Source organism: Dipodomys merriami, unplaced genomic scaffold (assembly GCF_024711535.1).
Source record: "Dipodomys merriami isolate MVZ:Mamm:240054 unplaced genomic scaffold, mDipMer1.0.p SCAF_1, whole genome shotgun sequence".
In the NCBI taxonomy this organism is placed as follows: domain Eukaryota; kingdom Metazoa; phylum Chordata; class Mammalia; order Rodentia; family Heteromyidae; genus Dipodomys; species Dipodomys merriami.
Genome location: NW_027202270.1, coordinates 79,204,905 through 79,222,031, shown reverse-complemented (window position 1 = coordinate 79,222,031; position 17,127 = coordinate 79,204,905). Strand labels below are relative to the sequence as shown.

The 17,127-nt window shown below is 36.4% G+C and overlaps 1 protein-coding gene across 8 annotated transcripts in view; it reads right to left on the bottom strand.

The window, feature by feature from the left end:
- Nckap5 (NCK associated protein 5) overlaps positions 1 to 17,127 on the bottom strand; it is a 959,972-nt gene that overhangs the window by 93,929 nt on the left and 848,916 nt on the right. For all 8 annotated transcript variants that reach the window (XM_070024260.1, XM_070024269.1, XM_070024275.1 and 5 more), the window contains one exon: positions 16,933 to 17,011. In XM_070024260.1, the coding sequence (XP_069880361.1) occupies positions 16,933 to 17,011 (79 nt within the window). The remainder of the gene's footprint in view (positions 1 to 16,932; positions 17,012 to 17,127) is intronic.

Genomic DNA, 17,127 nt, shown 5'->3' with positions numbered 1-17,127 from the left:
TGTACAAATAGGTGAAAACAAATTCTAAGTTTATTTCTCCTGTGAAGTAAATGAGGCTCATGGGGAAAGAAATAGCTCTTCTAGGGTCATAATATTTAAAACTCAAAATACACCTGCATTTTATGAACTCAAGACTATGGCTTCCCTTCCATTCTTAGCACATGATGGAACTTTCACAGGTAGAAATGATGAGTATCTTGGCTGATGAAAGAACTGGCTGAGAAGCAGGTAGATAGCAAAGAACCTAAGAGGCACAATTATGGTTTGGAGCAGTATTGGTGGTTTTGTTTGTTTGTTTGTTTGTTTGGTGCTGCTTCTGGGGCCCAAGTGCTGTCCCGGAGCCAGCACCCTACTACTAAAGCTACCTTTCCATTTCTGTCTTTTTAATAGTTAATTGGAGATAAGGGTTTCATGAACTTTTCTGGCCTGGCTGGCTTCTCGGCCTCTCAAGTAGCTAGGATTACAGGTGTGAGCCACTGGTGCCTGACTCTGTGGGGCAGAATTTAAATAGGCAGCTCTTGTTTAGAGATACTGGCCTGGCTTTGGATATCAGAAGACATATTTCTTGATATTGGAGTAGTATGTTGAGCAATGCTGATGGTCTGTCCATGTCCCTGGAGCCTTACATTTGGGCATGCTGCATTGCCAGTGACCACATCTATTTAGTACGTTCCTAGAAGTAAGTCTTGCCTCACTAGTGATAGAGAATGGTGACGGATAAGCAGCTCCCTCATTCAACAGGCCAGAAACTCCTAAGACGTGGTTCTATGCCCCCAGAAGTTCCTACACACTAAGCTTCTGCTCACTTTGGTGGTATCCAAGGCCAATGACATGTGGGTGATCTCTACATTCACAGAGGGCCCTGTGTACTGCTGTTCCTGTCTTAAAATTCTTAATCACGTTTGAATCTGAAGCCACATATTTTGTCTTGCAGTAGGTTGTGGAATAATGCAGTCAGTCTGTATGGCAGCTGGAGTGATTGTACACCTTGATTGGGTGTTTTCTCTACTTTGTATAATGACCTCTCTTGCTTGTTCCTGGACTTCTTGATAAGCATTTGCCCTTGGCTTTTGTCACAGTGTCTATTGGGAAACCCTAAACTAAATTTTTTACAATTATCAATTATAATGGTGAAAAACACCGTAAGGAATTAAATAAAAGCATCGTGATACCTCATTAAAGTAAGACAAGAAGGCACATGAGTACAACAGTTACCAAAATAAAATGAAATAGGGTCATAGTTACATCTTCGGTCAACCTAATTATAATATAGGGTTTTATTAGGAAGTACTACCCAAGTACACTTCCCAGCTCCTCTGTATCAGAGACCCAGTGCTCAGGTGAATCCACCATGCAAATAACTCCCAGAATAAGTAGGGCAATAAACAGCAGCAGAGTTGACATTTAAACAAAGGCTCGGCATGCCATCTGTTTTAAAGAAATTATTTGTCTTTGCCAGCATGTCAAAAAGAATAAGTTCACATAATTTAGGAACTAAAAGAGTAAGTAGGTTTGTGAGTATTTATGACAGGATGCTGTATAGTCATCAAGTCTTTTTTGGTACTGTCTAAGGAAAAACATTGTTTTTAAGAACAGGCTATGGAAATTGACCTTTTTGTAGAGTTCAATCTCAAGGCAGAGATTAGCGCAATTCAATCTTCAACTGAATTTAAGAAGATGTAAATAAGGATTCTGGTTCAGAATCAGATCAGCTCAGTTCATCAAATCCTGAGTCTTCTCCATTTTCATATCCCTACAGTGCAGCACAATGCTTGGAATGATGTCAGTGCCTAATAAATATTTAGTAACTGAACTAAATTTGGATTATGGCAGGGCCTTGAGGCTTGAGCACCAGAGGATGAAGGTGACTCACCCCTACCCGTGGAGCAGCAACTGTCTTTGCCATGATTTCCTTCTTATGAAGTGAAAAGTCTCAAATGAGCATAACAGGGCTTGGAGTGATCTGAGAGAAAGCGAATGGTTAAGGTCTGAGTGAGCCAATGCACTGTACAGGCAGGCAGGTGCTCATGGTTTAGCTGCATTTGGGCATGTGATAATTTATATTGTCTCAGGCCTTTCTCACCATGTACACATGAGGCTTATGAGCAGGAGCTTGCAAGGCCAAGTCATTCCTTCTTAAGGAAGTCTAATCTTTCACATGAATCCTGTCACTACCCTGCAGGAATTATGAGCAAGGTAATGGTATTTCTTCAAGCCTTGCCTTACTCATCTCAGAGCTATGAGATTTACAGCTACTTACCCATTAGAGGATCCAATAACAATAATTACAAGAACAATGAAGACCAACAATTGAGCTTTCCCATCCACCTAGAATGGTGTCTAGCACTCACAAGCAAATGAACATTTAATGCTCTCAACAACACCTCAGCGATTACTACTATCTCCAATTGGCAGAGGATGGGGTGGAGGATCAAAGAAGCCACAGCGTCAGGTAGATAGATGGCAAAGGGGAGCTGGAAACTTGGTCTCCTTACTGCACTACCCTGACTATCAGATGAAAGGAAACCAGTGGGCAAACTCTAAAATGTAAATACATGGCAAATACGAGGTGAAGACATAATGGGTAAAGAAGAACAGGGACTATGCTAAGAACCAGCTGGATAAGAATGACAAGTATATTTCTAGTATTTTCAGATCCTGTAATTGAAAAACTGTCTTCCCACAGACTTATGGGAAGCATAAACTCAACATGGACAGTTTAGGAAATACCCTACTACTACAAACAGCCTCAGACAGATACCGGGGCACTGTGGCTTATGCCTATCATCCTAGCTACCTGGGAGGTAAAGACAGGAAGATGAAGGTCCCAGGTTTGTGAGGCAAAAATATGAGATCCAATCTTCAAAAATAAACTGAAACAAAGTCTAAGGGCCTGGCTCAAGTGGTAGAGTGCCTGAAGGTGTTGGGTTCAGTCTCTATTACTAACCAAAAGATATCAAAAACTCCAAAACAGAATCAAGTAAGAAAAGAACCTCAGAAGGTTCTGTGCCCCTCCCCCATTAAACAGAATATAGAGCAAGTCCTCCTTCTCAAGGTTGAGACAGACAGAGAGAGGTGGAATGTTTTTCAATAAATCCAAATATTTCCCAGCCAATCATCATTACCACATGACACATTACACTCCTCCCCACCACCTTCTTCACTTAAAGTCTGATTCCATTGCAAACTAAAAGATCAGAAGTCCTTTTTAAGATTAAAAAAGTAGATAGAAAAAAAGATGAGCATATTAAAACGCTTGTTTTAAAGCAGAATTAAACACTGGGCACCAGTGTCTCACGCCTGTAATCCTTGCTACTCAGGAGGCTGAGATCTGAGGATCACCGTTCAAAGCCAGCTTAGGCAAAGAAGTTCCTGTGAGATTCTTAGCTCCAATTAATCACTCCAAAACTGGAAGTGGCGCTGTAGCTTAAGTGGGAGAACACTAGCCTTGCACACAAAGAGGCTCAGGGACAGTGCCCAGGCCCTGAGTTCAAGTCCCACGAAGGACAAAAAAAATAAGTAAATAAAAATCAAAAGTTATGTGCAAATACTTTTGACATTAGAGGAACAGGTTGATGGCTGGGTCAAGAGTGAGAGGAATGGCATTTTTGCCTATGTAACCCATTCATTTAGAAGCAGAGAGGCCAAATCCAACTTCCAAATATGTTCTTGCATTCACTGGATTCCTTCCAAATGTGTTCTCAAGGTGGAACACGGGACTGAGTTTCAAGTGGGCAGAAAGTCACCTTAAAGCATATTTCCCTTCGATCTGAGAGTTGACACAATCGAGTTACGGGCAGAAATTGTTTATCACGATGGCATGAAAGTCCCTCTTCAAATTCCTTCTGCTTTTATAATCAAACAATAACATCTCCAGAGTATAGGTTTTAGCTACACAAGAAACATATTGGAAATTGATTCAGTGCTCTTGGATTGGCCATGACAATGTTTCATAACCTGCTGACCTCAAAGCTTGTTCTTCCCCCTTTTTGAAACGCTTTTAGCTGCACCAGGGTGGCAAGGCAAGGATAAAGCAAACATCCTTTTATCTGATCATGTGCAAAATGAGTGGAGCAGACACTGTTCCAGAGACAAGATGATGGCTAAATATTTCTGCTTGCATTCTATCCAAGGTCCAATGAGAGACATTAAGACTGACATTGATGGGTTATTTTCTCAGCTACTACCAATTTCAAGGTGCGAGGATTTCTCTTTAGAAACAGTAAGCACTTGCTGCATACCATTTACTCATTAAAAAAGGATCCAAATCAGCTCTGTGTTAAAACATATTTATGGGAAACCAATGGTTGGTTCTCTTTTCTCTATAAACCTCATGCTCCTTTTTCCCAGGCACAATTCATATTAAGGATTTGCTTTAGCAGAGGGCATCTTTATTCCCAAGATTGTTGCATATCTCTGTTCTCAGTCACACATGTAATTTATTGAACAACTCAATTTTTATCTCAGCCATTTGCCACAGTCCTCACCTGTTAATTTAGATCTTAACTCTCCTCTCAAACTAATGTACTTTTAATCATACTACTAATGGATTTTTCATTGGCAATACTGACAGGGTTTGATATTTATTTATATCATATATAATATTTATTAATATAAGTATTATAATCCATACGTAGCTCTATATAACACATATGAATATATAATTATGCATAATACATTCATATAATATAGCATATTAATATACTTTATAACATTAACATATTTATTATACATTATATATAATTATGTATTATAATTATATAATTTACATATGATTTTATCCTTATATAAGTTATATAGGCTTTACAACTTTTCTGTATTATTTCTTACATTTCTGACTTCTTTAGGATCATTTTTCTCTTATCTGATGTTCACTAGGTAGTTACTTTAGTGAGTACATAATGATAGAACACACAGTTTTCCATTGTTTTACTTTTATTTTAGAAAATGTCTTTATATATCTACTCTTCCTTTTGAGTATAGTCTGAGTATTCATTTAAGAATAATAATTAATTTGTCTCTTGACACAATGAAGATCTAGTTCCATTGTCTTCCGTGTTGCCATAGAGAAGTTTACTACCATGTAGCTGTCATTCTTTATTGAGTAATCTACGTTTCCCCTTTGTCTTAATATCTTTTATTTCTGGTGTCTCCATTTTACAAAGCCATGCCTAAGTGTAAGTTTTTGGAATTTATCTGATTGAGGAGTAATTTGGTTTCCCAAATTTAACTTCCTTAGTTTTGCAAAATTCTCTATTATTATTTATTTTAATATTGTATCTAACCTGTTCATTCTGCTCTTTCCTTCTGGAGCTGAAATTGGATGTATAAGTATTTTGTTGTTGTTTTTTCTCATAGAGTCTCGACTTCTCAACTTTTCTTTCACATTGTCTACTTCGTTGTTTCTCAGATGCATTTTGTGTAATTTTTCAGTTCCATGGGTAATTATCTCTTCAGTTGTGATAAATACCATCTAACAAGTCTCTGTGTTTTTTAAGTTCTTTTATGCTCTTTTCCCAAATCTGACTGCTCATTTATCAGTTCCTTTGTTAACATTGATTTCCATTTTTGTTTATTTAGAAACACAGAATATTTCATATTTATTATTGGATAATTCCTAATTCTACAGTCTTTGCAGGACTCCTTTTACAGACACTTTTTTTCCCCAACTCTCACAAATGAGTCATGTTTTCTCATATTTGAGTGATTTTTTTCTATTGTAAAATAATTGTTTTTGGATTCCTATTTAAATGTAAAGTTTAGAGTAAGTATCTCAAGACAATATTTAAATTGGGTTTATCACAATCTAGGGAGTACTATCAATCTGAGTCTACCTCAAAATAATAACTAAACTTTTCATTATGACACATCTCAAATACACTTAAATCCTCACATACACATTGTTCAACATTTTGCTCTTGTCTCATTTGTTTTCTCCCTTAATTATTCTCTGCAATATTAAGAGCATAACCAAAACCATGATAAAATTTCAAGCTGGGGTACATAGGAAATAGGGAATCTAATTCACTTATTTATCTAAATGAATTGAGCCAATCATATTTTAGGCGTGGCATTCTGTAAAAAGATTTTGAATGCTAATTTGACATATTGCCTGATAAAAATAAATATCTGGAATTCTACGACTCCATCAGAAAAAATGACACCACCCCATTTGTTAGGAAATGAAAAGACTTGGAAAAAAATATATTAAGTGAAGTAAGCCAGACTCAAAGAAACATAGTACCCATGGTTTCCCTTATCTGCAATAACTAGTATATGTTTAGGACAAGCAGAAGAGGTTAAAAGCTATGTATATATGACCATATAATCGGATAAATGAAATGAACCCCAAGATAGAGACACAAGAGATTTTATCTTTCTTGTTCTTTTTAATGTACTTATAATGTACTATGTGATTTGTTTTTGTTTCTTTGTATGTTCTTCCCCCATGGTATAACCCCTGTTGTCGCTGTATTTGATTCTGGTGTCCTGCATCTTGTATATACATTTTTCTAATTTGGGTAGGAGAAGGAAATAAGAAAATGCTGAAATAAGGGTACAGGATGAACCATTGTAACAATGAGATGTACAAGACACGATGTTGAAAATGAACTTTAAAACTTTGCAGGGGGTGGGGAGGGAGGAGTTGGGGAGGTGGGGAGGGAAGGGATGGTAGGGGAAAAACAAAGGAGGGGGTAAGAATGCTGGATAGGAAATGGGTTCATTACCTTGCTCATGTAACTGTAATCCCTCTATACAATATCTTTACAATAAAAATATATTTAAATTAATATTAAGTGAAGTAAGCCAAGCCCAAAGAAACATAGGTCCCATGGTTTCCCTTATTTGCAATATATAGTATATGTATGAGTCAAGCAGAAAAGGTCAGATAATGTGATGTTAGGAAAATGAACCCTTAGATATATTTAAATGTTTTTTTCTTTCATGCATTTGTTTCTAACACATTTGTAAGATTATTTCTTTGTTGCTTTGAATGTCCCTCCCCCACAGTATAACCCCTGCTTTCATTATATTTGATGTCGGTATAATTTGTGGAGGAGAATGGGAAAAACAAGTCATTTAAGGATACAGATGGACCCGTTACAACAATGAGAAGTACAAGTTGTCATGTCGAAAACAAACTTTACAACTTTGGTGGGGGGGGAGAATAGGGGGGGCGGGGAGAGGCTGGGAAGGGATGTGAAGGGTAAACAAAGGAGGAGGCTGCAATGCTTGATAAGAAATGTACTCATTATCTTGCCCATGTAATTGTAACCCCTCTGTACAGTATGTTCACAATAAAAAATAAAAAATATATATTTAAGTAAAAATATCTGAATTTTTAAAAAAGAAATGAACTTACATTTAAAAATATACCTTATATCACATAAAAGTCTAGATGTTTGGTTTCTGGTAAAAATGGACAGACTTGGTTCCATAAGACTAATATTCTTCTTAGCCCTATTCAGGCCCTTGGCTTTCATTATGTTAATTGTTTATGTCCTTAATATCAGATCCCAGTAGGGTGACAAGGAAGGTCCAAGTCTGAACTAAGAGCAATCTTTATATCACCAGAAATTTGATAGAGCACCTAAGCAAATGCTTGTTCTAACACAATCTTAGCAACTACAAGCTAAAGCTTTCTTGCTGTTCTTAGTCTTGAATGAATTATTTGCTTGCAGTTTAGCAAGCACAAGGAAATATGCACATTTTTATATTATGTTAAATAGTTTAGGTGTAAAACATTTTGAAGTTCTATTTTGATATTTCCAAATAAAAGGAAGTCTCTGAAAATTTAATATTTTGGCTTCTGTTGTGAAAAAACAGATGTGCTTTGGTAGGAGCATGCTTTAGGGAGTTACAAAGGGAGTTACCTCTCTAGGAAGGGTCATATTCTGTTTTTTTTTCTTCTCAAAATCTCCATCAGTTCTGTGACATGTACATGTGTATTACAAGCCCATTCTGTATCACTCACTGAATTAGAGGTTTATTTGAATTTTCCATTTCTTAGATGAACTTACAAGGATACTTGGTGTCTATAATCGTCAAAGGAATCCCAATATAACTAGTTATCATATAGAATTCCATTTAACTTCATTTTACACCTGATGATATATCTGGCTTTGGATAATAGCTCCACTCTACCTGTACTCTATCAGTGATCACACTGTATTCAAATAATCTGTTTGCTGCTTCTCTAGACTGAAGTTCTAGGAGGGCAGATAGTATATCTTATTTATCTTAATATCTCCAATATTGAACAGGGAAGATTGTAGAAAATGCTCAATATAGTCTTGTTATATGTAAAAAAGTTAGCTTCCTGGTCTAATCTATAGGAGGAAATATTTTATAGGAGGAAAAAACTCTATCTTCAACACTAAGTCTACAATTACATTAATCTAGTGATAAATCACAAGTCACAGTGATTCAGTATGGTCTCAGGTCAGGTACAGAAATCTCCACCAAAGCTTCATGTGATGACTATTTAAGGTAGTTAGAAAAAAGCACTCGCAGGACCAAGTACAAAGATAGAAAGCCCAAAGATCCAAAAAACAAAACAATAAGGAGGAGAAGTACCAGGATTGGTCTCTAGTGGGTGCTCAGACGTTAATATTATTTTTAGTCCCTAACCAAAAGAAATCACATGGTTCTATTTCCATGGGACTAAAGTCATGTAATCATACCTCCAATGCCTTGGAGGTTTGCATGATGCAAACCAACTTCTATGAATTTTATCACCTGTCCTTAATTGTAAAAACCTGAGTGAAAGTCTCCTTGCTCTGTAGAGCCACTGCTCTACAGTTCTTGGGATGTGCCATTTTGTATGTATAAAAATGCAGAATTGAAGTCACTGGGGAAACAGGATTCAGGATCTGAACCACTAACCACATTGTCCTATTCTTTGTCCACAAATGTACTAATACGAGTAGGTTTTTTTAAAACTTTCTTCACATTTTGTCAAGGAGGAAAATTAGTAATGATCTTGACCATCATTATAAAGGAGTTTTATTGGTTGGTAGCTATAAAACTAGTAGCCCTTCTGTATGATTTAATTTTAGAGATTTTAGTTACCTTTTATTCATACTTGATCATCTATACATTTTGTTTGTTGGTGACCAAATTTTATATTTGGTCATACATGGGTGATGGCAAATTAATTCAAGTTCAGCATTTATTTCTAATAAAGATCTTTCCCAGCAACTCTTCAGATTTCTTTTCCTATGACTTTTTTTTTCTTTTCTTTTCCTTTTTTAAAAAAAAAATTTGGTGCCAGTCCTGGGGCTTGAATTCAAGGCCTGGGTGCTCTCCCTGAGCTTTTGTGCTGAAGGCTAGTGCTGTATCACTTGAGTCACAGCTCCACTTAAGGCTTTTTGGTGGTTTTTTGGAGATAAGAGTCTCATGGACTTTCGTGCCTAGGCTGGCTTTGAACCACAATCCTCAGTTCAAAGCCTCCTGAGTAGCTAGGATTATAAGCATGAGGCACCGGCACTTGGCCTCATTTCTATTATTTTAACCACTGGGAATTATGGCTTCTCAATTCCTATCTACACTTATGGTGAGGAAAAGCCAGTCTTACATTGTGAAAACAAGTGTGGTCTGGAAAGTTCAAAGGCTAGGATGAATGATGGACAAGTTCTTTCAGGCTTTCATTGCATAAAGTGGGTTCGAATGTGGTAAGTGCTGAGGTCCTGGGGTTTTTCTCTCTGCAATTGAGGCTCTTGTTTCAAGAACCTGTGAGACCTCCCCTTCCTCAACACCACAAAACAAAACAAAACAAAACAAAACCAAAATCAACCCACAGATCTAAACATGTTAGCATCAGACCAGGTATTTTATCTTCTGCTCGGTGAAGAAGCTGTTGTAGTTGCTGACCTTTGCTAGAGATTCCTTAACAGCGGTATCCCCTCAGTCTATACTTTTCTGAGCTCTTCTGCCTCCACCCAATGCAGACTGGGCATGATATTACTGTGGATTAGATGCTTTTTGAGTGGTTGATAAAAGGTGCAAGAGCAAGGTTTGTGTACTTTAGGAGTAAAATGGCCATTGAACATGGTATTCCCAGCCTCTTCTGTTTGGTTCAACATAACTTTATCTCAGTTCTAACCTACAAACAGAATGAATCTTTTTTCTTTAAATACCTCTATTCTACCTGGCACTGCTTCTTGTGCTGTTCATTATCTGAGGTAGGCTTGGTTTTTATCTTTTTTTCTCACCCTATAATTTGTTCAAACAATCACACTGAGTACCTGAAACTTAGAGCTCCCAAGGTTTTCTCTTAACTAGAGGCAAAACTGTACCTGAGTCATAAATGAAAATAAGTAACCTGGAAAGGTCTCTGACTAATTCGTTACTATAGTGACATAAGTTAGTTGGCCATTATTAGCTAGATGTAAGGGAGTAAAAAAAAACCCTGAGAAAATGGAAATGCACAGGTCTGTGGCATTAAGGTATTCCCAGAGGTACTTATTGAGTACCTGTTACTAGCTTGGCATTATACATTAGCTGCTGACTGAAGACCCTAGGTTGAGGAGGAAGAGAAAAAGAACGGCAATAGTTTGAGCTGGACGGATCTCATAGAGTATCTGTTTCTGTGGTAGGAAGGAGAACTCCAATGTGACTTGAGAGAGCTATTCAAAGAAAGCTAGAACCAGGTACCAGTGCCTCATATGTGTAATCTAAATACTCAGGAGGTTGAGATTTGAGGACCATATTTTGAAGCCAGATCAAGCAAGAAAGTCTGTGAGATTCTTATATCAAATTAACCATCAAAAAGCCAAAAGTGAAGCTGTGGCTCAAGTGGCTAGCTTTGAATGAAAAGCTAAGGGACAGTGCCTGGGCCCTAAGTTCATGTCACAGTACTGGAACAAAAAGAAAAAAAAGAAAAGAAAAAAAGGAGAGGAGAAGAGAGGAAAGGAAAGAAAGGAATGAAGAATAAAAAAGAGGAAGAAAGAGAAAGAAAAAAAATCTAGCAACCATCATCAGAGTGAGACCATGTCTTTGGTCTTTTTATGCTCATATGATAGGAACCCTTCTTATGCTTGCAGAAGAGACTAGAAGTGCATTCAGTATGTGAGAGAAAACAGGTCTCACTGGACTGTGAAGCACTAAGACAGTCTCATTGGAAGACTGGGAAGACTCTTCTTTGTAACTCTTTTAGGTGTGAAGAAATCATGTGTATTCTTTTCTTCATAGAGTCTTCTGTGCCTCCTTGATTCGCTGCTTACCACTGGATTCTACTTGGCTTCTTTCTGAAAGTCCTCAAAAGACATGTTCTCTTCTTTATAAGAATTTCCTTCTTCACTTAGGGAATAACTTGTGATGCTTACAATTGATTGATATTTTCAATTTGAAATTTAAATTCCTTGTATTTGAATGCCTTGTGACCATATATATATATATATATATATATATATATATATATATATATATATATATTATGTATGTATATATATATGCGCCAGGCTCTGAATTCAAGCCCCACAACCAACCAAAAAAAAGTTCCACATAATAGTACACATAAGATGCTTACATTAAAGGTAATGTGTAGGTAGTAGAACTCTAGGTAAATTAAATTGTATTCTAGGTCCGTACATGTATGAGAGGACCTTCCTGTTTCTCAGTTTTTTCCATCATAACTACAAACAGTAAGATGTGATAATGTCAGTAGTATTTTCCAAAACTGATATATAAAATAAATTCCAATTATTTAATTAAAAAATAAATATAGTTAAATTTCAGAAAAGAAAAATATGATGGTTGTGATTATTTGTATTAATACATCTACTAGGCTAGAGAAGGATAGTTGCTTGCTTATTAACCTGGGAGCTTGGCATTTATTAGAACAATTTTAAAGAAAAGAATCTAGTGCGTTCATTTTGTTTAATTCATAAATATTGAATGTCAAGAGAAAGCAAGTTTAGTTGACAATATCTCATCTTGTAATCAACTCATAACATTTTGATTAAGCAAACATGATTACCCTCAGCCAGACATTCATTCTGATTCACACCTTTCTTCTCTGTCAAACACATTAGTCAATGCATGGTTGAAAAAAGGACAAATTTAGATTTTCTTAGGTGCTATTTGAAAATATTATATTTTGAAATATAGCAAAATGTGTAATATTTTGGTTGAACAAAATGAACAACAGAGGTATCTGTGTAATATAGAGAAATAACCAGCCTAGGTATGGTGGCTCACTTCTATAATCCTATCTACATGGGAGGTTCATACTAAGTTAATAAATTAATTAATTACAATTTGAGGAGAAATCAGTAAAACCCATCTCAGTTTTATATGTATATTACATATATAATTGTATTATATACAACATATTGTATTATATATCTTATATATGTTAAATATAAATATATGTAAATATATATTTATATAATTATATATAACAAATATAATTATATGTACATATATATAAAATATGGCCTGGTGGTACACATCTGAAATCCAAGCTATGTAGGAGGCATACATGAAGACTGTGGCCTAAGGTCAGTCTTCAACAAAAACTTAAAGCTAACTAAAGCAAAAAAAGAGCTGGAGGCATGGCACAAATGGTAGAGTCCTTGCTTAGTGAGTGTAAGACCTTGACTTCAAACCCAAGCATCACCAAAAAATAAAAATATATAACCAATTGGTTTTGATGAGTCTTGTTTAGCTTTAAACTGTAAACACTTCTAAAAAGATGACCTGAGAGATATCTGCATCCTCTTTTTCATAAATTAGAGTCTGAAGCAGAATAGATGGTCTTTGCCTGCATCTTTTGCAGGTAAGAATGGCTATGTAATTCATTTCTCACCAATGCTGTGTAAAGTGGAGCCTGTGATCCAATTGTGGATAGCTTTTAATCTTCTTCATGCTTTTTTAAAATATATTTTTATTGTAAGGATACTTTACAGAGGGGTTATAGTTACATGAGTAAGATAACGAGTACATTTCCTACGGAGCATTGTTACCTCCTCCTTTGTTTTCCTCTACCATCCTTTCCTTCTCCATATCCCCAACTCCTCCCTCTTCCCCCAAACCCCCCTCCAAAGTTGTAAAGTTCATTTTCAACATATTGTCTTGTAATCTCATTGTTACAAAAGTCAACCTGTATCCTTATTTCAGCATCTTGTTATTTCCCTTCCCCTTCCCAAAGTAGAAAAATGTATATACAAGATGCAGGGCACCAGAGTCAAATACAGTGGCAACAGGGGTTATACCACGGGGGAAAAACATACAAAAGTCCCATGGTTTTCCTTATTTGCAATAACTTGTGTACATTTAGGACAAGCAGAAAAAGTCAAAAGCTATGTACATATGACCATGTAAGATGATGCTAAGTGTCATGAACCCCAAGATAGGGACACAAGCGGTTTCATATTTCTTGCTATTGTTTTTAATGTATGTATAATGTACTATGTGATTTTTTTGTTTCTTTTGTATGTTCTTCATGCTTTTTGCCTCAAATGGGGATGGGATTCTTAGAGTGCCAGGAAGTAATTTGCAACCAGAGACAACAGCATAAAAACAAAAGGCCAAGATGGGACAAAATGAGAGGCAGCAGGCAAAATGAGCTAGGGCTTTTCTTACAATTTTGATGAACTCCTACATACCTCTTTCCTTGTTTAACACTTTTAATTATGTAAGGTGATGAAATGATTTTATTACTTAAGGAATGGCTTGCCAGGTTTCTGCTGCTGCTTACTTGTGGCCACAGCATCATATCCACATAGCTCCTGTGACTTTCCAGAGGTTATTTTGCAATGATTTAAAGACCAAAGCACTTGGCTGTCACAAACATGGTCCAGTTGACTCTAGAGTAATCTAAAGCAGCATTCTTCAACAGATGATGATGAAGGCAAAATTTCAAAAGGACATATATAATTGGTGGCCACTGAATACTTAAAACATGGCAAGGGGAGCCAAGTGTCACTGGGTCATGTCTGAAATCCTACATGCTCAGGGGACTGAGGACCAAGGTTCAAAGTCAGCCTGGGCAGGAATGCCCACAAGACTCTTATCTCCAATTAACAACACACACACACACACACACACACACACACACACACACATACACACAGAGTCTAGAAGTGGAGCAAATACTCAAGAGGTAAAGTGTTAGCTTTGAGCACAAAAAATCAGGAACAGTACCTAGACCCTGAGTTTAAGCCTTAGAACACCCTCCTCCCCCAGCAGACACACAAATGTGTCTAAGAAAATTGAGGAAACTGAAATTTTAATTGTATAAGATTTTAATTAAAGTTGAAATTGCCATATCAAAAAGTGAAGATATAAAGAATTGTTATTCTATTAAAATGTTTAAATTACTATAATTCTCTTGAACTAAAATTCTGCCTCTAACTTTGGAAATGTTTTTTTTTCTTTAAAAAAAAAGGAAAAGTACCTCATTATGGAAAAATGATGACTCAGCGGGGCTTGACACAATATCATGTTTGAAGGCTGTTAAACAATATTTAACTTGCATATTAGCTAACTACGCAGAACTGATACCAATTTAGGCATTTCACATTGACAACTATAATAAAGGATGTCTTTTTGGAATAATAATCTTATTCAGACTACACTCATTCAGCTGTTTGTTAAGACTTTTGTATTCTCCATTACAAATGAGAAGAATAATAATGGTGTGCCAGTCTCATTAAATTGTGGGGGTACAACAATTCTCTGAGATAAACTGTAAATTATAGTTTGTAGGAGACTGCTGGGTATGCGAAAAAATCAGCCACAAAGTATACCAATGTGGTGCCAAGAACCAGGGGAAGTGGAAAATTGGCATCAAAAGAACACCTCAGAGAAGGGCAAGGTCCATGGTTACCAGAAACCAGCAGTTTGCAAGGCTGTTGCATCCTGGAACTTGTATTCAATGCCATGTCCTACACTCAAATGGGATTTGGAGTAATAATTTCCTTGACCTTTTGTGTTAGGTGTAAAATTAAATAATTAACATGTTTACATTTGTAGCTTTTTTTTTTTTTTTTAGTAATGCTGCTAGTTGAATTTAGAATCTTGTATTTTCTAGACAGGTACTCTACCACTTGAACCATACTCCAAAAGTTGTTTTTGCTTTAGATATTTTTGGGATAGAGTTTTTAAAAGATTTTTTTCCTGGACTGGCCTTGTATAGTCCTACTATATTTATATTATTTATATTTCTGAAGTCATGGGTATGGGCCACTGCAGCCAGCTATTATTGGTTGAGATGGGGTGTCATTAACTTTTTGCTTAGGCTGGTCTTGAACAAGAGTTGTCTTGATCTTTGCCTCCTGAATATCTAGGGTTACAGATAGGACCCATTAAGCCCACCCTCTACTTATTAATATAGTCCAGATAAAAAGCTAATTTTAGAATATGAACCAAACTACAGACAAAAGTTTTTCTAAAATGCTGCATACCACATGATGAAATTGGCCAACCTCCTCTAATTTCTCAAAAGGCTTATGAACATACAAATTCCATCATTTCTGTTTAGCATTATACAAATTACTGAAAACCAGTAAAGTCCTTAAAAAACATGTCATTATGAGGATCCAAACAATAAAAGGCTATGTTTTACAAATTTGCTAAATCATATTATTAAATAACTATGAAAAACAAAAGAAGCTAATTTTACAAATGTCCAAGGTAACAATAGACTTTAAAAATGTTGTCTCTCCAATATCTTCTGAAAGACCTCAACCACTAGTAATTCCTCTATCTGGGTTGCCTCGTGCCTGCTAGAAACAGGTTGGCAAAATTCTACTTTATTGGGAACTAAAGTTCCTTTCCCTCTGGGGTTATGTTCACTTTTAAGAGATGGTAGTCAATTTGAACTGAACACCAAGACAAGTCTATGTATATTTAGTGGTCTACAAAGAAATGATGAAGAAAATGAGGTAACAGTTTGAGCAAACCATATTTACTCATTCTGGTTTGTTGCACATGTAAAACCATGCTAAGTCTAAAAACTGTTCAATTTCTGAAAGCCATCATCCCATATTTCTTTTTTTTTTTTTTTTTATGTTTCAAGTGATTATTTTATTTATTTATTTATTTATTTATTTATTTATTTTTAAATTGTATTTTATTTTATTTGAGAACATATTGTACAGAGGGGCTACAATTACATGGGCAGAATAATGCATACATTTCTTACCAAGCATTGCAGCCTCCTCCTTTGTTTACCCTTCACTTCCCTTCCCTGCCTCCCCCCTCCCCCCACCCAATTTTACCCCCCTCCCCCCACATCATGTGGAGGAGATGGGGACAAACAAGTCGTTTAAGGATTCAGGTGGACCTGTTGCAACAATGAGAAGTACAAAATGTCATGTCAAAATCATCCCATATTTCTATCCAAATAAACATCTGAATTATTTGCCTCTTGAGACCATTATAGAAACTAGATCCAAGCCGGGCACTGCTGGCTCACGACTGTAATCCTAGCTACTCAGGAGGCTGAGATCTGAGGATCGCAGTTCAAAGCCAGCTGGGGCAGGAAAGTCTGTGAAACTCTTATCTAATGAACTGCCAGAGAACCAGAAATGGTACTGTAGCTCAAGTGGTATAGTGCTAGCCTTGAGCTGAAGAGCTGAGGGACAGCACTCAGACCCAGAGTTCAAGCCCCATGACCGACAAAACAACAACAACAAAAAACTGTATTCACCCACGATTTGATTTTCTCCTCAGAACAACTTATTTGCACTCAATATCATGTTTGTTTATAGTGACACGGGCATTTTTCTCAATGGTTTTTATTACATTCTTTGGCAACCATGCACTTGTTTTATGGTAGCATCCAACTCTGAGAGGTACAGGTAACTAAGCTCATATGATAGAGGGAACACCAGACATGGTTTCTAGGAATGCACCAGGTCTGAAAGAAAGGTTCATGTAGACAATGTCTCCAAGTAAGAAATGTATCAAGGCATGAAGTCTTACCTATGATATGGCTCTGAAAGGAAGAATCTGCAATAGTGTCTTCTTCATCCTCTGGCAAGTTTTCATTTGCCTCTTTTATCTGCCAAAGAAAACACTGGAGGTTAGTATTAAAAAAAAAGACCTTTTCAGGATTTGTATTACATCAAAAAGACTTTTCAAAGCCAGGTGCTGGTGGCTCACACCTATAACTCTCAT